This window comes from Neodiprion pinetum, chromosome 3 (assembly GCF_021155775.2).
Source record: "Neodiprion pinetum isolate iyNeoPine1 chromosome 3, iyNeoPine1.2, whole genome shotgun sequence".
Classification (NCBI taxonomy): Eukaryota; Metazoa; Arthropoda; class Insecta; order Hymenoptera; family Diprionidae; genus Neodiprion; species Neodiprion pinetum.
The window spans coordinates 23,802,272-23,826,160 of NC_060234.1; the positions used below are offsets into that span (position 1 = coordinate 23,802,272).

Sequence of the window (23,889 nt, forward strand, 5' to 3'; positions counted from 1 at the left end):
TAGAAGCGAGGGGGTTGGAGTATCAGTTATATTTAGTTCGGCAATTGAAGACTAAGATATCTCGGAACGTTTAACAATCGGAGAAGGTTGTGCTATTGTTCTTTGATATCGAACGACACGCGGGAGTTTAAAACTACGACAGTTATGCCGTCGAGACGGTATTACAAGAAGTGGATAACACCGGTATCCAGTTTCGTAGGCGTGTTCAAACTGCGACGAGCCCGAGAATTCAGAGGGCATGCGTCTGCTATTTTCTCCGCTGACTCGACGCGTACAAGGAGTGTATAAAAAAACTGTTCAAGAAGGGGTGCCGGACACGTGAATGAAAATTCGCACGAGTAGGTGTTTGTCATTCGTTTATCAATCTCATTCGTACGTTAGTTCCATATTCAAACTGAAATACTTTAGGAGTTACGAATTTTTGCCTGTTAGACAAGATTCCTTCTCTTGCAAAATAATAACCAGCTCCCTGCCCGCGCTGCCGTATACACTACTGGCCTTTTCATTCGTGGGGTATTAGGGTACCAACCCACTGAACTGTAACATGACTGGAACGCTGAATGCATTGGCTAGGGATAAGACTAACCCATGGGGCTGAGGGTGACTTCCCAGGTGCACACGGAACACGGATTACCGAAAGACGGAACGGTAAGCTTCCCTTGAGAACGGTCAATTCTCCGTGGCATCCGGACTGTTACTTTTGTCTTCTGCTTGTAAATTTCGTTCCACAGCTCGTTTTGCTACCTGTTCCATGTAACTGAAATAACGGAATGGACCGTGCAAATGTACTTTTTTTATTTGCATCATATCTCAAGTACAAAGGCACGATTAATTGAAATAAATACAAATCAAACCAAAATCCATTTTAGAATTGTCGGAGAAAAGCAAATGGACATCGATTTCGCGTTGTTCTGTTCCATGAATATGCTACGTGGGACAGTTAGAAAAACCAGAATCGGAACGGAACGACACACACCCCTGTCTTCTACGGCACAAGCTTATGTACCGAATACATAGGATACATAAATCAAAGTGGATTAGGGGATACATAACCTCTGTTGAAACGTACGTTAACTCATAGCTCTGGGTTATTTTTCCCAACAGTTTGTCGGGTCTGGCCGGGCTTGGGGGTATTAGCAGTTTCACTTATTATCAACCAAGCAACTGACACGTCGGCAAAAGAAGTTCTTGATAACCAACAACTATCGCGTACAAAACGTTGGTAATATACCGTTGTCATCGTGAAATTGAAAAGTTGAGAATATCTCGCACAAGAAATATGTACGCCGAAATTATACGACGGAAAAATAAATATTATTGAAATACATGAACGTGTATCGTTTATATTTACATGAATATATCAAACTTTTTACAAAGGATACTAGCCTAATATCTAAGATACCCAATTTATTTTTTCAAAGTTTTTTTTGCAAAGACAACTTTAAGTTCCAAATTTTTTGAAAAAAATTTTACCTACTCCATTTTTAGTTCCAATCGTTTCAAGAATCTTTCAATGAAGAATTTTGTTTTGCTTTGTTTAGCACATATCAAATTATGAGTTGAAAAAATTCGATACCTCAAGTTTTGATAATATCCGAAGAATTCCGAAACACTTTTCTCTTTGTTAGAAGCACGTTGAAGATATGTAGAAGGTTGAACCTATTTGATGAGTTTTCCCTAAATTTGGAAGCGGTAATTGGGTTTTCATCAAGAGAAATTACGCAAGATTTTAAATAAATATAAAAATGAATCTATCGTGATGCTTGTTACAAATTAGCTGGAATGAAGAGTAAAAGACTTGTGGATTTATTTAAAATTTTGATAAGCTGTTCAAATTGTCTTTCAGTATTACAACTTTTGGAAATGTGACGAAAACGGCTAAAAAAAATCTCACTTTGCCGCTAAAAACGCACTGGCTTTAAATAAGCCTCGAAAATTTAACCTTCAATTGAAGCATAAAAATAGTAGGCATGTATCTTAGACTTATAAGTACATAAGTTACATATAAGTACAACTTTATAATTTCATCCCTTTATTATACTTCCTTCGGCTATTTTTCTATTGTTCATATCAAGAACTAGTTTCTAACAGTCAATCGTATGTGTGTATGTTGTGCACGTATTCTAACAACATTTTTTTTGTCAATGTGATTGATTGGAGATGCAATTAGATTAATTAACATTTCTGAAATCGGCTGAAATAAATTGCCTCAAATGGATTTGCACAGTGTGGAGGGTATACGGCGTCTAACCATGGACCGAAACTAACTGGCAGCGCTAAAACTCTAGAACGGAGACAGAGCTATCCACTAACTTGGCAGCGCAAGAGAGATAAAAGATTGTTGACAGCATTGGGAGCTAATTTCGGAACGCACCCACAGAAGTTTACAACACGACGTCCTGCGACCCATCAGATGGCGCTCGCCTCGGTGAACATGTGCGAAAAATGGCGGAGAATATGAATTTTCTTTCTTGCAGGTCTACTCATTATATTTCAGTGACCTACTCCTGCAGCGTTAGATTCGTGCAAAGGTTCAGGGTAGGGAATGCATTACACCAAATAAGTAGCGCCACTTGAGATAACAAAAGAACTGAGTTCATCATTTTCGTCTTGTTTCGATCTTTCTCTCACATGATTATAAACAAAAACTTGCGTTTGTGCAACAGGTGCGCGAATGCGACTGATTGAATGCGCACGCGTAGTTCCCCTTCTTATATTAAAAATCAGTCGTTCGCGAATCGCGTTTCAAGAGTGAGGTAATTTTGGCGGGCGACGAGTTGTGCGAGCCAGTTAATTAATGTAAAGCTTGTGATATCTAGTGATACTTACGAGTGACGTTGAATAGAAATTTAAGATTATTGTTTTTCAAGTTTGTGTCTGAACGTGCAAATCGGCAATCACAAATTTCAAAGTTTGAACTGTGGTAATGCGTCTAACCTTCATTGACAATTGTCAACGATGCCTAGATACGAGCAAGCATTTCACGACGTGTGTTCACTTGCGAGTTCCAGTCGAGTTTCAGATAGAAAGGTATGTTTCATACTTTTAAACAGGCGCTATTCACAATTACAGCATATTATTTTCCTCCTGTCGTTCCATTAATTATGCGAACCATATATTAGATTGTGACGCTCAATAACAGCAGCTACAAGTTGTCTGTGGTCAGCAGCCGAGTATGTCAATTATGATTAAAGTCACGCGTGATGCTCAACAATAAAAATCTTGTGAACTATCATGAAAAACTTATGCAGGATATAAAATGTAAATTAGTGCTAAATTTTATCTAAAGTCTGCATAAATTTTACTTGTTGATACTAGATTTTATTAAAAATTTATTCCTTTATCCAACATTTCGTTTATTGAGAGATCATGTTGAAACTTTTATTTGTTCTGTCTCCTCACATGCTGGATTTTATAATCATTTTATGACTCTATCTTACAGAAATGCATTGTAAAATTAATAGAGCTGTATGACAGTGCCGAAGCTATAGAGGAACTTGATACAAATTCAAAGACTCAGAATGGAACAGCAACTACTTGGACTGCAATTATGTACTCTGTACATAAAGTATTGTTACATGTAAGTGTTTTGAAAGTACTAACTAGTCTCGATAAGTTTTTATTGTGAATTTATGTTCTATTAAATTAAAGGAAGTATTTATATGCACAACAGAGTGAAACTTTACGGCATACTTTAGTCACTCTAATTTTTTCGGAAAAATACGTGATTCGCGAAACTGGCATATTTAGGATGTATCCATTGTGCAAATAGACGTAGTGTTAATCACATGCTGAATTTTTATACTGTGTGTTTTGAAAGTATAAAAGTGAAATTGCGGCATTCTACTGTGCCAATTCATTTTTACGTCCAAATTCCATATTAAATGGGTCAGTCAGTGTAGGATGGCAGAATTACCCCTGCATCCGCTTTACGATCGTTATCCTGCGGGGTGTCAACTGAATTTTTTTGGTTACATCATCAAAGCAGTCCTAATTGAATTACTAGGTTACTAGAAAAATCCTACTTTCAGGCTGGAATACCTGGAAAAGTCTGCGAACTTTGGATTCCAAAAAGCATACGAATCCTAACAGTTGCCGGCTGATTGATCACAACGACACTCATCATCTTTGTCTATTGATACAAATTACACAGTATGGAACTTTTCCGATTCATTTCAATTCTGAATCAAACTTATTGCAGCCTCTCAACATAGCTCACGAGCTTTGAGGGGAATATATTTCTCAGAATCTCGGTTCCTCCTCTCTGACTACAAATGCTCATTCTCGAGAATTAGTTACTTTATGCAACTTTTGAATGATTTTATGATATTTACCAAGACCCTTCAACAGAAAAGCTCTACTACAGCTTCAAGTGGTGTCAAATGATTGCAATCCAATTGTGATATTGAGTTTATTAAACTAGTTTGCGGGGTGAACAATCCTTTGTTCACCATAATATTAAAGTACAAAATAGTAGCAGTCAATTTTTATGACTGTCGCATAATCGCATAAAGTACAGAACTTTTGTAGCATTTTTTAGTACATCAGTCTTTATATCGACGATAGCAAAAAAATTTATAATCAAAACTCGATTCAGAAGGGATGTTTCAAAGATAATTTGCAAAAGATCCGTTGTGCATGAGTTTCATGGAGAATTTTTTTTCCTTTAATATCTGGTGTCATCATACATTATGAATCACTGAAATGGGCACTAGAGTTTTGCGACTTTTTATAACAAGACAGTCACAATGATTGCTTCCATTGTTATCATGTTATTGGTTATTATTAAAGATTTTTCGTCTTATTAAACTCTCCAATGAACGTTTGAAATTTAATCAACACTATCTCAAATTGTTAATATATATATAAAATATTATCAGTCAACGTATATTATCATCAGAATAACACTGTTGTGTTTCTGATTTTAAACATAGGAAGCAGAGAGATCAATGCGAGTGGACGATAAACCATCAGGTTCCACATCTAAACTATCACGAGCACAGGAAAACAAGGAGTCCGTTCAGCGAAGTAATTCGATTACTATATTGGACACAATCAAGAAAGCGAACAGCTCTGAAATATTTCTAAAATGTGACGACCTTGTGGGACTGATACTTCAAATTTTTTCTGATCACAAATACATGGATTATCAAAAAATATACCTCACTATTTTGGTGAACCATGTACTGCCGGTTAAACAATACCAAACTAATATGTCATCTGGTCATTGGAAGGAATTGTTGGATAGTTGTATTGGATTGTACAAAAACCCACATCCTAACATTGACAAGATTTTAATTTTGAGGGCAATTTGTGGCATAGTACAACATGGCTGCACACAATCACATCTTGCTCTAAGGTTGAAAGGGATTCTTCAATTTTTAGGTATTGAATTGCATCAAGTCCAAATTGTACATGAGGTTTCTCATTCTCCAAACCAAGTATTCAGGGTCAGTCTTAATTGCTCACAGTTTATGCAAGCAAGAGGGATTAGTCACTATGTAAACCTGATTTACACTGATTACAATTACAAAGGTTACAAGCTGATTTCCAAGATCACAAGCTGATTACCAAGATCATAGAGATTGCAAAGATTACACAGATTATAAAATGATTAAGAAAATTACACAGATTTCCAAGACTAAGTGACTATACCGATTATAGTTACAAAAAATTACACAGATTATGTTTTGGTCGTTTGACCAGAGTTCTTCTCTAACTTCAATCGGAATGGGATGAGTGAGTGAGAGGGTGAATAAATAAATAACACGATTTCGCGGGAAAGACAAGACGCTTGCTTCGGCATAAAAACCCTCACGGTGCAGAGGGAAAAGCCGAAGCAAGACAAGTGTTTATTAACTGCAAATCAGATCATCATAAAACAGGATAATACAGTCGCTGGTGCGTTCCTTGTCAACTACATTGAATGATCATTCAATAATCTTAAGCCAACTTATCTAAGTCTCCATGAGAAACCGTGCTCCGCAACTTCCACGCACTCGTGGAAGCAGGGAGTGGGGAGCGTCAAGGTGGCCCAATGCCGTGCAAACAGCGGTCCCGACGTCTCGGGAACCAACGCTGAAATGCAATGACGCTCGCCCAGGGAGACGCGACACCCCCGGCCCAACCGGAGGGTGAACCACGTCTCCCCCGACCGTGTTAAACGGATAACTCTTAAAACTACGCGAGACGAAATAATCGACGCGCGTGTCTAAGGAAAACCTAACACGTCCTACCTATTCGAGCGCTCGAGACTAACTAACTTGCGCTGCGCCCTCACCGGCCAAGCGAACGTACGTAACTGCCGATTCGAGTATCGGCCCACGAATTTCTGGCGCGGACAATAAGTACATAATTTGAATCACTATAACATTGAACTACTTGTCATGTGGAATAAGAAAGTAAATCTACTGTTGTGACTCTTTAGTCACCTTATACGTGGTAAATAGGTGCAACATACAAATATAACGAAACTAAAGTATTTGCTGTGATAAATTTACAAACTAATATAATAATAGTAAAGTGGCGCGAACAGATTATAAAGAGATTATACAGATTACGAAGATTAGAAGGAAAGACAAAGATTATAGAGGATACCAAAATATTGCAAAGATTACAAGTGGCCACAAAGATTACAAGAATTTCAAATTCGGCGAGGATTTCTAGATTTGAAAAATAACATGAAGAATACAAAGAAAATACAAAACACTACGAGGTATTATCAAGATCACAAGTATCCTAAGAATTACGATTCCCAGGATTACAAATATTAATAGTGATTACAAAGATTACATGCGGCAAAAGGACTACAAAATAGTCTGAAGATCACAAGAGATTTTTTAAATTACGAAGATACCATGAAGAATTTAATGAGATCATCAAAGATTACAATCGATTATAGAAGATTGCAATGGTTAAAAAAAAATTACAAGGATTACGTGAGATTACAAGAGATAATCAAAATTAGATGAGATTGTACTTCAGATTATTACAGTGATTAACCCCTCCTGCAAGCATCAAACAGTTTCTGTTGGTCTTAATTGGACATAATGAACTCAAATGCCAGTTATGTACAAAAATAACCAAATGAAGCAATACCAAATTATACTTACAAGTAAAAATCACTTTTTTAGTCGAAGTCCTCAATGATGCAAAGTCTGACCCAAGGAATCTTTCCGATGACACATTCAAACTAGTAAATGCTGTATGTCAACAAGTTGGTCCAGAAAGTAGAATGGCTCTTTGTGAGTTTGGAGAAATTGTTATGCGTTCTGCAATCGATTTGAATGGTAGCTGTGCTAAATATGACTGGATGCTGCTAGTAGTTCGAGCTCACCACCCTGGAAGTGTAACGCAAAATCATAACGCAGCCTATGCTTGCAATTGGGATACATGGAATAATATATTGCGTGCAATTTATTGCATGGTTATAAACAATCTCGCATTAGAGTTTGTAACAGACAGCTTTATTCAACTCGCTTGTGAAGGTAAGATCGATTAATTTCGTAATACAGTTTTAATGATCTTAACTTGTAATTTTTGCATACATGGTTAAGTTTCTTTACATTTCTCACAGGAATATGTTGAAAGCATAGATATTATATGTGATAATTGAGACCTTGATTTCGAAGTGTTTCAACAAAAAAAAGATGATCATTTTTAATTTTAAACTAAGTTGTTCTGGTTTTTTCCATTACAATCAGGACCATAAAGTGATTATTCTCACTGTGCCAATAAGTTAAACCTTGAGAAATAGCAATAAAGAGTTGAGTTGTTTTTGCATAAAATGTTCGATTTTCACTCACAATTGCTAAACTGTCAATCCGTATTTGAAAATTCATTGATTATTATCATTGTAGGATTGTTTAAAAAAACTGTTCGACGTTGACAATGGTAATTTTGATTCACAGTTTCATGGCAACTGAAAGATGATTCAACGTCCATTGACAGTGACATTTCAATAAATGAAAGTATTTTTTTGCCGCAACCACCGAAACGCAGGCGAACTGTCATTGGTGTTCAAGGAATGATCGATGTTCTTATAACTACCCCACTTAATGAATCTAAATACTCGGTACAAATTTTGAGCACCTTGATAACAGAGTATTCTGAATGTGTGAAAGAAAGTAATTTCCTTCCATTACTCGAATTTCTGAATACATCACTGAATGCATGCACAGATACCGATGTCATGTTCCAACTATGGCAATTGGGTATAGTTATGGTAGAATTTGAAAAAAAACTTTCGACTGACTTGATAAAAAATACTGAAATTCAAGCAATATGGCTCAAGATATGGAACACTACTCTCAGGTTAGTGTAAGATTAATTTGTGAAAAGTAAGGTTTCAATTCAAGTATCTAAATACACTAAAGTTTCGACATGGAGTAAGGTCGCTAGTATGAAATCTTTTATTCACATTCGGCTTTGCTGTAGGGATTGTACAATCTTTGATCTTTCATTATTCTTCTTGAATTACATATCTGAAGTCTTAATTGAGGAAGTTTGATCAAAAACTAACACTGTCACTACTGCTGATTTTCAATAAAAGACGAAAACAGCGCAGCGAAATATATAGCCTCAAGGTAACTTATCAAGATTCATGTACACCTTAAGAACTTCGCTCAGAACTACCAATCAGTATCAGCGACAAAATGCGTTTTTAATCAAGCTGAATCAATTAAAAATTTAGAAAGGTGTATTGTTTATGATTTATTTATTATCAGGTATATTTGGTGCATTGCTTGCAAGCTATTGTGAGTTTCATGTCAGTATAATACATGTACTTCAAGAATTGTACATATTTATTCAGCGTAATGAAGTTACCATTATTTTTTACATAAAGTTACACTTTTCATATTTATTTCAGGTCAGTAAGCAAAAAAGAGAACGACGACCAAGTTCATAAACTGTTGCAGTCTCTTCTGGTAAACAAGAAAGTAATTGATACCAATGACCTTTTGAACTTATACCTGAAAGACACAGTCACATGGTCAAAGTCCAGTATTCATAGTCTGTTGGTTTTTTGTCAGCATAATATATTACAGCTTTCTGCAGAACCACCTGTACATGAGAATAATTTGATGCTACATAATGATGTACCAGTAAAAGTACGCCTTTTACAATGGGTTTTAGCCATCCCTCAAAGTAAATGGAATGTTGAGTTTCCTATTGAAGATGTTTGCGAGCTGTTGGTTGGTTTGACATTGAAATCTTGGCACAATGTTATTGAAGTTAACGTATCAAACGTTTCTCAATCAAGGCTTGGGATGAATAACGAATCCCTATCAAATCATTTCTTGCCACGTAAAAGTGCACGAGACAGTCTTACAAGTATGGAGCGCGTACACTTGTTGACAGCATTTGAAAGTAACTTGTGTGACGAAACCAACATCAACAGTTTTCCACAAAGCAAAGCATTGAGAAACAACGTTTTGTATGTTAAAACCAATTGTGATATACTTGTCAATGACTTGGTAACGAAAAATACTCTAATCAGTGAGTCGAAATTTGTAAATATTCTCATATTACAGACAGCAGTCGTTGCTAAGGTGTTTTCGAACTTTTGCCAGTTGAATATCGCACAAGAAAGTATGAAAGTATCATTTGGCATTATAATCAAGAATTCGTTGCAAGAAATATCGCTGTCGATCGAAGAAATGATAAAATCTAAGAGGAAGCTCAGGGGAAAATCTCTTATAGACATATTGGCAGCTCTATATGTGTTGTACAACACACCGTATCACACTGACATAATTGATATTCTTCGGTCATCCACGGAATCTAATATGCTGAAAAACATTTTATCACTGACCGATATCGAAAGACTGCGAAATATGAATGATGAATCCAAAATGGATGATTGCAACACAAGTATTGGTTATATACAAAATATGAATGATTTATCGGAAAGGCATAGACTTATAAGAAAAAGCGATGAGTTTCAGAAAACTGATTCTCTGTCAGAAGCTAATATTATAAGAATGAAAGCCTGTACAGTATGTGCATCATTTTGCTGTATGGTTAACAGCGATGGTATGACTCAAAGACAGGAAAATTTGCAGGTAACTCTTCTACAGTCAGACAATTATGATCTGACGCAAATATATGACTTGAAAATGGCTCTTCAAGTCTTGAAGTCATTGACGTCTTGTCAGTCGGCATCACTTTCTGGAAAAATGATTCAAAGTTCGTTGAAACTTTTACAGCAGTTATGTATAATTTGGCATAAGGATAACGAGGCTGCCACTAGTATTTTAAAAATCTTATCTAAACTGCTTTTCCACATGAGTTCTACAGGTACTGTTGTACAACGCCAAAACTCACTGCGGATTTTACACAAATTCCATGATTTTCTACAAAATAAAAATAACTACGGTCCATCAACATATGTTACGTTCATTCACTGTCTTGAAATGATTGCAAAAATTGATACCACTTTCGAGTGGGCTAAATGGCACACTAATGCAGATAGACCTGTTGTAGAAGATATTTTAATGTATATTCAAAGTCCGTTTCATGTTGTTCGTCTTCAGGCCATAAAGTGTTTGCAAATATTATTTGCTTCATGTGATGTGAATCTTGAATGGCTGAAAGGATTTTTTTGCAATCTGAAGACCGTGGTCGACAGTTTGTTCGTTGTTCAAGGGGAACTCAAAGCAAAAGTAAAAGAAGACGAAAGAACGAATCGCGTCGCAAGTGCTCTACATATGATGGGTATTGTGATTTCTTCCAGTGCTATATTTCGCAGCGAAGCGTTGCTAACCACGTTTCGACTGACTGTAGACAAAACCGTCAACTCCAACATTACACAGAAGATGTTAGCTAGCATCAGTGCGACTTTACAAATGAAAGAATCATCTTCCCTAGTTGAAAAACATTTGAACTACCTTCTAACACATTGGCTGGAAAATGGGTGTTCTTTAAAAAAATTTCCTTTACATCTAGCTCATTGCTCATCCGATCACGAATTTTATCAAAAGCATATGGATATCATCGTACCGATAGTCACTCAAAAATGCAGCTTGAAAGAGGCATACAATCTATGCAATCAATTTGGTATGGCATTTAACAAAGTTGTTGAGAATTGTTTTCCACGTCTCATCGCCTGGCTGTTACCATGCATTTCTGCAGACCCAGTTACACCATCTGCTAGCATTAGTGTTCTCGATATCCGACGAGCAACTGATGTTTTCAATCAATTTTACAACAATGAAAACGAATTTCGAACAGTTCAAAAAATGTCTGTGTTACTTGAAAACAATCTAAAAAGCGTTATACTTGACATGATCAAACGTTTACACGATGAAGATCATTTCATGGAGTTTTTAACAGTCTCAATTAAATTTTCGTCCAATGATCCACCACATTTCAAGCATGAAGATATTATGCGCAGTTTCAGGTATTTAGATGAGAATATGATGAGACCTGGTCATTCCTTGCTTCACCTCCTCGCCACAGAAAAGCAACATGTAATAGAAGCAGTATTATTGGATTTAAAATGCAGTATTTACAATGTAAATACGATTGAGGATAAATCAAAGGCACTCCATCATTACATGTATTTTTCAATGATGCTAGTACAGCAAATAGATCGCAATTATTTTGATCAGATCTCGGCGTACATTATCAGAGATATTTGTTACACCTTGATTAATCTCACACAGGAAAATTTAAGGTGTATTCGTCAAGCATCTTGTGGTTACCTTTACCATGTGCTCAAGTACATTTTACCTACGAGGCACACTGAAATTGAACCGATCTTGAGGTCGATAGTGACGAGTATGATACCAATTGTAAAAACTAATGAAACAAGACATGCTTCCAACATATTGACCTTCCTTATTGTGGAACAAAATCACTTACTTGGAGAAGCGATTGGAAGATTAGATTCGTTTCCCATGGATGAAGTTTTTCAAGTATTGCGAGATATACATTTCAAATTGAAATATAAAAGCTGGCAAAAGCACAGCTTGGAGAACGAAATTCGACACTTTTTAAATACACGAAGTGAAAACACGGGGGACTACAGTATTGCAGAACTTGAAAACTTACTGGAGCAGTTGGAGACGCGAAAAATAGAATTAAAAGAAATTTATCAGAGCCTTGGGTCTGTTCAAAGATTTTCTGAAGATTGTGCTGTTAGTATATTGCATCAATTAATTTGTGCATTAGTGAAATTGACTTCGTCTTCTGATCCCGATATCTCGCTCAGGGCTGCAAAATGCTTAGGCGAGTTGGGGCCTGCCCATTTATCAACAATGATCTTACAACCAGAAAGTGATCACAAAGAGTTACTCGCAGACCCGATGCTCGCATGTACTTACAGAATGCTTGTTCTCTTATCAAGCTTCTTGATCCACACCGACGTATTGCTTCTCACTGCCACATCTGAAGCCTTATACAAGATCATGGCTTCTTACTGGGGAGAAAAAATATGTGTCGAAAAAAGTTTCAATAACTTAAAACTACAGTTTGAAGTTACTAAGGAATTGCTGCGAATTGAATACATCAGACCATTCGTTGCTAAACCCAGTCAAGTAAAAGAAATTTATACAATTGATCAGATAAATTTCATCAATTGCATCGATCAGGACCAAAAATTGTGGTTCAGTAAATCGAAGCGTTCTCATAATGATTGGATATCAGACATCACATGTGAAATACTGAACTGTTTCAGTAACTCTTACTTGAAACATTTGATACCAGTTTGTAGAGCTAATGTATTCTTTTGTGAAAAAATATTACCATGGATAATTCATTTGATATTGCATATAGAAAAAGAATTGTGCACTGGAATATGCGACTACATCAATCGGTTCTTTGATCTTCACTTTATGAATACCAATGAGTCGAAAAACAAATCATCCCCTAGTGACATGCACTATAATATCTGTTTGAATCAGCAATCAGTTCAGTGCATGTTGAATGTAGTTGATTACGTAAGATCACAGTCGGTGGACAATTATCAATTTCCATTAAATTACTTACATGTAGCAAAAGCTGCTCAGTACTGTTCAGCATATTTTACATCCGTGCTCTATGCTGAATTGTGGTGTGAAAAATTACTGAAAGAATGTCCAGTGATTGATTATTCAACGCCCATCGATTACATTTCTGACATTGAATCTGAAAATGGGAATGTGTTGCAAGAGATTCTGAGAGAAGCGTGTATAAAAATTGGAGATCCAGATGCTATTTATGGATGTGGCAGGTCATATTTTCAAAATGCTTCAGCCAAAATAGAACATTACGTTCAGCTTCGGAAATGGAACAAAGTACTTCTTGCATATGATATAGAAGTATCGCTGGGCAACAAAAAAGCAACCAAAGGTATGCAAATGAATCTACTCTATGAAAATAATGACTTCTAAATTACATGCTTTGCTCTATTTTCGTTAACCCAGTGACTGGTAATATTGGTTCCACCTCGTAATTGTATTTCTTTGTTGATAGGTTTACTTGATGCACTGCAGCATTCTGGGCTACAATATCTCTTAGGTGCCTTTGTGAAAACCATTGACAGGAGCGATGAAGAAATAGATAGCAATTGTCGATATGAGTGTGCCTGGCGATTGTCAGATTGGAGTATATCCACATCCCAACAAATGATAAATCTGCAACAAGAGAACTGCATTAGCCTTCAAGCTTCTGGCAATAATAACTATCCCTTATTTCATTATCGCGCACTTAAATCATTTCATGAACTTGACACAGACGGCCTCAAAACTTCTATAAATAATGGACGCGTTAGCATTATTAACACATTGCGGAACATCAGTTTGGGTAAGAAATGACATCTGTTTAGTGATTAAGTTTGTATAGGTGTATTGATATTCTGTAGCCGACGTGAAAGAATTGGCTGGATCTCCTGTCACTTTTTCACATAATTCATATAGAATCGAGACTCGCATTTTGTTTTGAACCGAAAATAGGTAGCTAGATGTGGACGGACATACATGAATATCACTGCACATACGATATAGTGTAAAAACTGCAGGTACTTGTAAAAAATGCAGAAAATATTGAACAAATGTAAATCTTATAATTTAGGTTCTAGACATCCAATCTTCGTTTTTTCGTCAGAAATAGCACAGTGAGATAATTTTAAAAAATAAGAGAAGTCAAGTCCAGGAGTATTTGAAAAAAAAAAAAAATGATAACACGTTATTTGGCTAATATCGGCTACAAAACTTAAGTTCTCCAAATCTGTAAATAATGATGATTTCATTCAAATGATTAATTTTTTCAGAAAGTTGTAAGACGATCTACCCTGCTTTATCTCAACTTCAAATGCTGCGTGAAATTGAAGAAATATACTTTGCAAAGATTAATGATTATAGTTTAATGATTGAAAAATGGCGCACGCAAGATTCTATGGGAGTTAATGATTTTGAATATATTGAACCGATTTTATCACAACGAATAGTTTTGTTACAATCTAATGAAAAAAGCAAAAACGAAGTTATCAAAAATGCTCTTGTTGATACATATTTTCGATTGAATCAGTTATCTAAGAAGCATGGATATTTTCAAACATCTGCCCGAGTCTTAGGTATGTGAAATTCTCCAAATTGCTCTGTAATTTAAATATTTAATTATAATCCGATGATGATTTTCCATTTCATATAAGAAAAAGATACACTATTCATCATCACTTGTGCCCACCTTTGTAATTTGCTGATTCGAATTTTCAAATTATTTCTCATTTTATTATTTTATTCATGTTCGAGCAGTTTGTATAAAATTTTTTACAAACGTCATATGAACTGTGTCATATGTTTGTATGCCTATCATTTGAATGTGACATTGTATAAATCTCCGATTGTTTTATCCAGTCGTTTTCGATATCATAGCGGTAGTTTGTCGGAACAGACAGACCATTACTTTTCTAAAAACCTGGTTTTCCAATACCAGACGTCTAAAAACATAAATATTTATTGAAATTGGAGAAAATCATTTTCAATCGAAACCAATAGTTTTTTTCATTTCACTACAGGTGATGAAAAGTAATAAAAAAAACCATTTTATAAAAAAAAACAAGAGAATTTTAGTGACAAGACATTTTGATCATAATTGATGGTACTTTGAATAATTGAATTGGTTTATACAATGATGACAAGTAACGTACAAAATATAATTTTTACGGCTCGTTTACTAGTAAAGAAAAGTTCTAGAAAAGTAATGAAAGAAAGTTGTCGAGTAGCTAGTTGCACTCAAAATTTAACTAAACATTAACATCAACTATAGTTGGTTCTGATATCAATAGAAGTTTCTGTAAATTCTTAAATTGTTTAAAAGTCTGATTAAAATATGAAGACTTCAGTTATAAATTTATTTAAAAAATGGGAGATAATTCATTAGTAAATTGTGATAATTTTTTATTGGATAGGCAGTTTGGCGAAACAGGTTGAATTATCTGCCGAAGTAAAAACTAATTTGGAATATGAAGAAGCGGTTTTGGCATGGATGAGTGGGGACCAAGAACTTGGCCGTCATCTTCTTCATAATTTGTTACTCAATGAGACCTTGAGTCTAAGTATGCAAGCACAGGCATTTGCACAATATGGAAATTGGATGGCTGAAACCAAATCAGAAAATCCGCAAGTAATGATCCAGTTTACTTTGTTCCGAGAGAGATCTCACTAGGTATGTCACCAGAGGTGATTAAGGATTTATTTCGATCTTTGCAGAGGGTTATTGACAAGTACTATTTGACATCTCTGAAGTACAGTGAGCAGATAAAAAACCCAACAGAGAGAGACAAAAAAAATGTGTTAGATACACAAGCTGCTTTGGCACAATTTGCTGACGTTCAATACCAGCGAATATTATCTTACATGAAATCACCACAATTTGAAAGCTTTAAGGAGTGTGTGGCTTACTCAGAAATGACAGCTGAAACTTTGTCCAAGCATCCAAAAGATGTCGACGAGAGGCGAGCTGCTAATTTCAATAAAATTCAAACCAGTAACGATATGGCAGAGTTGGAAAATATTGAAAAAGAGAAAAATATGTACTTGCTGTTTGCATTGAAGTAAGTGATCCTTGAAGCTTAAATATAACTATTTGGACGTTACAAATAGCAAAGTAATTAATATCTACAATTTGATTAATTTTTATTGTATCACAGGTATTATATATTGACATTGCAGCAAGGGGAGGATCACAACTTGTTGGTGTTTCGACTAGTATCTTTATGGCTTGACAATACTCATAATAAAGAATCCAGCGATTTGCTAGAAGCATATCTCAACAAACTTCAATCTTACAAATTTGTCTTACTTGTGCCACAACTAGCCCCACACATGACAAACTCTGGTGATGTATTTTCTAACCAGATTTATGATTTATTACGAAGATGTGCTATCGAACATCCGCATCATACGTTGCCAGTACTGTTGGCGCTAATGAATTCGCATAAAGATCATGAATTCCAAAAAGGTAAAAAAAGGCAGAAGATCAGCCCTGAGCCGCGGGTTCTAGCTGCACAAAAACTGATTGAAAATCTCATGTCTACCAATATCAATCCTATTATACAAGAAATGCAGAAATTGGCACATTCCTTGATCATGTTAGCAAACTTGGAAACCGCAAAAAGTAACTCCCAAAGTATGTATAATTCCTGATTTGCTAAGTACAGCAGGATTTAAAATTGAGATGATGTTTAATCATATGTTTCGATTGGTTCAGAATTTCCAGTGCCGAACCACTCTCATTCAGTTCAACAAATTGAAAAGTTCAAATATACTCTAATACCAACATTATCGATTGATATAAAACCAAACAAAATTTACGATCGAATTGTGAGCATTGAAAAATATGCGAATGAGTTTGAACTTGTTGGAGGTATTAATGCTCCCAAGAAAATTACCTGCCTGGGGACTGATGGTATTAGGAGGAATCAGTTAGTTAAGGTAAATACGTAATAAGTATTAATATTACGAAATTATGCATGAATACATATGGGGAAGTCCACCAAAATTTCAAATAATTTTTTTCAGAAACCCCCTCACGTATTACATATATTTTATATATTGCACTAAAAATAATCACGAAAGTTACGCAAAAATTTTAGAGGCGAGGTTTATCATAGCATCAGGGGTAAAGGATACTCAAATTTTTTACCATGTAGCACCGATGCGTTTATAATAATAATATATGTACAAACGTTTACAAAGTGAAGATACTTCACTGAAAAGATAAAATTATATGTTATGATTCATAAAATCCATTGTAGCTGCCGTCTGATCCCACTTCGAGCACCTTCCAAAGTTTTTCATGTGAATAATTGCGAGCTTTTTCATTGTTATGGATAAAATTGTGATAACAGGTGCTGTTTTTGTATTAGAAACAATAATCAATAATCAGTAGTTCAAGTTCCTACCGTAAAATAGTGCTATTGTCAAACACATTTATGTTAGTGGTCAATATAATTTCTTTTGTTGTGTCACACTAAAAAATTTTGACGACTCATTTAATGTTTTTTTTTTTTCAGGGAAGAGATGATTTAAGGCAGGATGCAGTTATGCAACAAGTATTTACCGTTATGAATATGCTTCTCAAAACCAGCAAAGAGGCCAACAAGCGTAGACTGAATGTCCGTACTTATAAGGTATGACAAATGATTTGAACGAGTGTAATCACACATTCATTCATTAAGGATGAATGGGCCATACCATCTAATTCAAATGTTGAGAAAAGAGAATGGTTTTAAAAATTTCCAGTCGTGTTTTTTGTGTTAATTATAGTGAACATAGGGTAATCAATGTCCTTCATCCTTGCTTGTTATCGCGTAGATTTTTCTTACTAATATGGCAAATTGGTGAATCGGTTCGGTACATCATGGAGACACGAAAACCAAAATTTGTCACTGCAAATCTATAGATTTCATTTTTGTCACTGCCATAATAAAAACTTCCCCTGCTCTTTCACCTTCAAATGCGTATCAAAGCTTCTTTTGAAACAATCGATTGTTCAACCAGTTTACTTTTGGCAGGTGGTACCTCTTACTCGAAGATGCGGTATTTTGGAATGGTGCAATAATACGTTGCCTCTCAGTGCGATTCTTGAGGGATCTCCCGGGTATTTGGGACTTCATAAAAAATACTATCCGAATGATTATACAACAAGGCAATGCAGAATGAAAATGGAGGTGAGAGGAGAACATGTATTATTTTACTGTCACAATTATCGATAAATATTATGTAATAATATATTTTCACATAATTTGTGACGATTGAAACGAATTGAAATTTTGATTGTTTAGCATTATTTAGTCATTAAAGTCCGCTATTAGTTGTCTAATCCGAAAAATCAATGACAACAGGTAATCATCTGCGACGAAAATGGTGTCCTAGTAACTGATGATGAAATGAAGAGATCGCTGTTTTCAATTTATTATCAATAATTCACAATCACCGTAATGAACTAAATGAAAACTAAGCTCCCAATTCTAATCTGATTTTATATTAAGACAATGAACTGCTTGCATGAATTATCGGCTTATCTGCAGGCTGTGGGAAAAATATTTGACTCAAAGTACCCAAATTTTTGTTGAGGTAACGAAATATTTCTGCGATTTTAATTATGATTGTTGTGTAAAAATATTTTTCCCAATAACTGCACAGAAACCTTTGTTGATCTAAATAATTTTTCTACTCAGTCTCTATGAACTGCGTCCCAAATTGAATAGCAAAATGCTGTTTGTTGAAATGTTGAAAGCGGCGGTATACATTTTCCATCTTCTTCGATATTCTGATCTCCATTTTGGGTCTGCCAAAGAACGGCGCTTTTTAAAATAATTTGTGTCTGTGTATGTATAAAAAATGAGACCTTCCTACATGATATTTGCTTCTCTTTTTAGGCAGTCTTCAAGAAATCAAACCAAGAAAAACTTAGGGTATATATAGATTGTTGTAAACATCTTCATCCAGTTTTCCATTACTTCTTCTTGGAGAGTTTCTCATCCCCAGAGACTTGGTTTGAGCGAAGATTAGCCTATGTGCACAGGTAAGTCATGCTGAAAGATGAAACATAGGTATAACCCTGTCGATGTTTTGATACATTTTACTATACTGTACTAACATATAGGGTGACCCAGGATTAAATGCCCTGTAAGCCACGAATGTGTTCCTCATAACAATCTCCAACTAAAACCTTTTTTACTTATAGGACAGGAAATTTGTTGTCTGTAAATTATAGCCGTTAGAAATTGGCCGATCTGGTAGCATTTACTCACAACAGGTAGCGAACGCATAATGATCAAATGACGATCTGCCAACCCTGTGCTCATTCTGTTGTGAGCCATCAGATGCTTCTAGATTGGACAATTTTAAACTATAATCATCATAAATGAGGAACTTCTTATGAGAAATAAAAAAGCGTTTTAATCACAGATTTTCACGAGGAATACATTGGTAGCATGTGGGGTGGCAAGGTGAAATTATTTTTTTAAAGCTTTTAAAAAATTTTATGAAGTATCAGGTTAACTACGTTCCAATTAATAAACATAAGAATGTGCTTAAAAAAATAGAAAAATTAATAAATAAATTTATCATGGTTCGTTGGAAATTAATTTAAAGACAAAATACATTAAAAAAAAAAAAATGTATTCTAAATTCAAATGAGGTGATAGCGATGTTGTTAAGTAACATATTTCAGATACATCATAAGATATGGTAAAAAAAAATGAATTTCATCTTCTAGACAATTTTAACGTGTTTTTCATAGAGTAGAAAATTTTTCAATAATTGTAAATTTTCAATATGAAAACATTGATTTTTGTCAATCTAAAATTTGGGAAAGGATTCCAAACGGTAGAAAAAAATTATTCCATCATAGAACCGATCTTAACGAACGAAATTTTCGAAAGTTGTTTAAGAATTCTGAAAAACGTGGAACTATGAATATGTTCGAATGTTTTTGCCTCAATAGTAAATCAATCCAAAAAACATTTCTTCGAATCGGTGTTGTCAGAAATACTTGACAAAGTTTTGACATAATTAGAAATGGTGAGGGTCAAAATTACTCGACAGAGTATTCCACATAAAGTATTTATTTGTATGTTTATCAGTGTGGCAACGACTTCAATGATAGGGTACATCTTGGGGCTTGGCGACCGGCACGTGAACAATATCCTGATGGACAAATTGACAGCTGAAGTAATTCATATCGACTTCGGTAAGTTAATTCATCATTCTATGTTTTTTTTTTATCGGTGTAGGTCTTATGTAGAAGATCCTCACCAAATCTATACCTAAGTAAAAATAAAGGAATACATTATAGCGCAATCGACCGCATTATGTACTTTTTTTTATTTATCAAACACCAACAATTTTGATGCTTGCATATCATGTACCGACAGTACAGCCTGATCAACTACCCATTGTGATCAAAATTGTATCATGTTCCAAATCTTGAAATGGAAATTCTCTTGGAATGAAAATCGGTTATACAAAAAAATATAAGATCAAGTAATTAGACTCAAATAAGTGTGCAGGAAAATGGTGCTCGAATAAATGGAATAGTGAACTTGGATTTGAAAAGTGAATCCAATTTTCGATTATTCAAATAATTGTGTCAAACTATTCGTGATTTGGAATTAATTGCACACACCTATTAATAATCATGATAAAAGTTTCATCAATTTCCTTCATTAGAAACGTCTTAATATAGTTAATTATGCTTTACTGTTTTCCATAACAAAATCGTTACAAGAAATGAAACCACAATTTTACTTGAAAATTCGCTATTCCCACAGATTTTTACACTGGTATAATTTTAAGTATTTTTTCATATTATTTCTGTGAATGCATAACAAGAACATTTTGCAATATCGATTTAACTAATTTTCGTAGGTATTGCATTTGAGCAAGGTAAAGTGTTGCCGACTCCAGAGACCGTTCCATTTAGATTGACCAGAGATATCGAGGCTGCGATGGGTGTGTCAGGGGTAGAAGGTGTTCTGAGGAGAAGTTGCGAGGAGACTATAATCGTGCTCCGACATCATAAAGAAATCATTATAACACTCCTACAAGTGCTTCTTTATGATCCCCTCTTTTCATGGGCCATAACTCCCGCTAAGGCTTACAGTCTTCAAAAAGGCGAACAAGAAGGTTCCTCGGAACAACCAAAAGGTTTGTGCAGATATAGTTGTAATCAGTGTGGTATATTAGCTAGATCATTTCATCAAGGATAATGATCTTAGACAGATCCAATTTATCTTTTATCTTCATCTAGATGAACTGCTCAATGTAATTTTTTTTTTACAACATAAAGATGACGTAAATTGCTTACTGACATTTAAGCGATGCTATTCGAAGTTAAAACTCTGATATAATTTTGCCAAAGTAAATAATTCAATAAAAATGTCCTCCTGAAAGAAGCTTTTTGCAATCTACCATGCTGAAACATTGGGTTGTTTGAGGCACATGAATTTTTATGCCGTAAAGAAATATTTCGCGGAATCAATGATTTTTTCCTCAGTTTATCTAGAATCTCCTGATTGTATCGTTATCTTTTTGATTATCTATATGGACATAAGAGTTTAATTTTTTATAGAAATAATTGCATGAGATACTACGTTTCATCTGATCTGGATGAATTTCTATATGAACAATCTGATAATCATCTGCTACTCGTTATCTTGTACAGCACTGAATTTGTAATTGGTTCGAACTTTTTGTAATGATAGGGTGCAACGTATTACAATGATAGGTATTTTACAGCTGCTGGAGAAATAAACAAACTTGCAGAGAGAGCACTCTTACGATTAGAGCAGAAACTGCAGGGGACAGAAGAGGGTTCGGCATCCAGTGTTGTTGGGCAGGTAGAGAGATTGATTCAAGAGGCCCACGATCCAACTAATCTGTCTCGATTATACCATGGGTGGCAACCCTACCTATGATTTGCCATTTAATCTGTATAATAAAACTTTATTGTACTTCTGCTGACTTGACGATATCCCCTCCGGGAGATTCGAATTGTCAAAGTATCTCTACAATTTCACAGTGCCATAAAATCTGCAATGCGTAAACGAAGGTTTGAATAACTGTTGTGATATTCTCTTACTTTTATAATAATGTTTTGCATAGTTTTCCCGACGAAAGCCAAATTTCTTTACATGAAACTGTGTACGGGGCTGCAAGAACGTCTACTGTAGGTTCATCAAACAGATAATAAGCCAAATCACTGGTACAATACAAGCTTATTTGAAGTGAAAATCAGCATAACTACCTAAAGTCGTGATATTACGAATGTGATAAGTAAAGATGAACCATGTACAGCATAGTTTTTATTCAGTATAAGTTTTGACATTTTTTTTATACTGTTATTGTATTACTAACTACAAAGAATATTGTATTATTAAATAAATGTACTCATATCTCGTTAAGTTAATACCAGTAAATACATTCTATCTTGAGGTTTTAAAAGAGAGCTACAGGCAACATAGGTTTCAAAATAGACGTATTTTCAGTTCGTAGTAGCGCTGTCTGATTTATAAATTAATTTTAGGATTTAATTAATGGTTTTCTAATTGATTAATTAACTTTTTGTTCGATTTATTGATTGATGGTCAGTATACCAATCAACACTCGACGGTATTGAGACCTATTTTCATTATCAACATAAAAAATTTGCAATTATGTTGAATAACTAGTCCCGTCGTTAGACTATAAATAATCACTGATAATTATTTTTTACGCTTATAATTGCAAATTTCGCTTTTTACACCTATACGTTTATGATTTCGTTGTTTCATCGCAAAACTGATTTCACCAAACCATCTGTTATTGCATAGGCACAAGTTTAGAAAAATTAACACTACATGGATAATGAATACCTACCACCCCCTAACACCTCCAACAACCTCCGATCACCTCCGAACACCTACCAACTTCTACCATTTCCCAATACCCTCTACCACCCCCTGCCATCTCCTACCTTCTCCGATCACCTTCTACCACCCCCTACCGCCTCCTACCAGTGCCGACCACGTCCTACCATTTCCGAACACCTCCAACCACCTCCGACCACCTCCCCCGCCCTCCCCCCCGTCATCCCCGACATCCTGGTCCTCCTACGTTGACTGAAGAATATAAAGACAGTTGCCGTAATTGGGCTTTGGTGTGATAACCGAAAATCGTCGTGCACTTGCGCTCCCAGAGATGGTCCAATGACAGAGTTGAGAACTTATTGCAGAACATCTGAGTTACCGATTTCGACATGATGCTGGCTGCATTCACCTTCCGAGTAACACAGTCTTCGCAATTGAGAGCCTAAGCAAGTACTTAGCCTGTGTGTAATTACCGACTTGTCGGTGATACAAGAAATTAATAACAAGAATAAATTTCTTCCAAAATTCGTAGCAAAACAGTGATTTCATTAAAGTATAGATACCCGAGAGAAGAATGTATACATGGATCATAAATAATAATAGTTCAGATGTAATAGTGATGCAGAGAACAAAAAGTATATGATCCATTTACGATTAATACGTAATGCATACTATAAATTTTATAATTTTCCAGGAGAGGAACTAGATTATCTACAATAATCGGCTATGATATGAAAATAGAAGAATTATTCATTTCGAAATGGGATACCATACGACACGCGCTCGATGTATGCCATAACATTAATATTCATAATTATTCCAACAACTTTTCATTTGCTCTCTCGATCTTGAATTTTCGTAGGCATAGAATCGAAACGCTGTTTTCATTAGTCGCAGGTGAAATATCTACGTTGGGTAGAGGAGCAGAATTGTTTTTCGAAAAGTGTCCGTATGGAAAAAAATTCAGAGTAACTGTAATACATCCCGGTGAAAAGGTAAAAAGGTGATTGTCGGCGATTTTTTTGTTATAGGGAGAGATAGAACGAAGCTTC

General features: G+C 35.2%; 1 protein-coding gene and 1 long non-coding RNA gene across 3 annotated transcripts; both read left to right on the forward strand.

The window, feature by feature from the left end:
• The first annotated feature begins 7 nt into the window (after window positions 1–7).
• Window positions 8–1,322, forward strand: LOC124215188 (uncharacterized). The gene is made up of 3 exons (XR_006882300.2): window positions 8–338; window positions 433–648; window positions 870–1,322. It is a non-coding gene; the product is annotated as an uncharacterized lncRNA (long non-coding RNA).
• A 1,203-nt stretch (window positions 1,323–2,525) lies between these two features.
• Window positions 2,526–22,886, forward strand: tefu (Serine/threonine-protein kinase tefu). 2 transcript variants are annotated; one of them, XM_046618243.2, is made up of 18 exons: window positions 2,526–3,030; window positions 3,443–3,580; window positions 4,935–5,385; window positions 7,134–7,487; window positions 7,911–8,313; window positions 8,870–13,332; window positions 13,456–13,785; window positions 14,252–14,554; window positions 15,392–15,606; window positions 15,693–16,036; window positions 16,133–16,611; window positions 16,693–16,916; window positions 17,498–17,614; window positions 17,999–18,154; window positions 18,866–19,011; window positions 20,075–20,181; window positions 20,859–21,137; window positions 21,729–22,886. In XM_046618243.2, exons 1-18 carry the CDS (start codon window positions 2,959–2,961, stop codon window positions 21,905–21,907), a joined length of 8,760 nt encoding a protein of 2,919 aa, XP_046474199.1. In that variant the 5' UTR covers window positions 2,526–2,958; the 3' UTR covers window positions 21,908–22,886. The 2 variants fall into 2 exon arrangements, with proteins under 2 accessions (XP_046474199.1, XP_046474203.1); XM_046618247.2 differs by having other exon boundaries at window positions 2,527–3,030; window positions 4,935–5,028; window positions 21,729–22,885.
• Window positions 22,887–23,889: the final 1,003 nt, after the last annotated feature.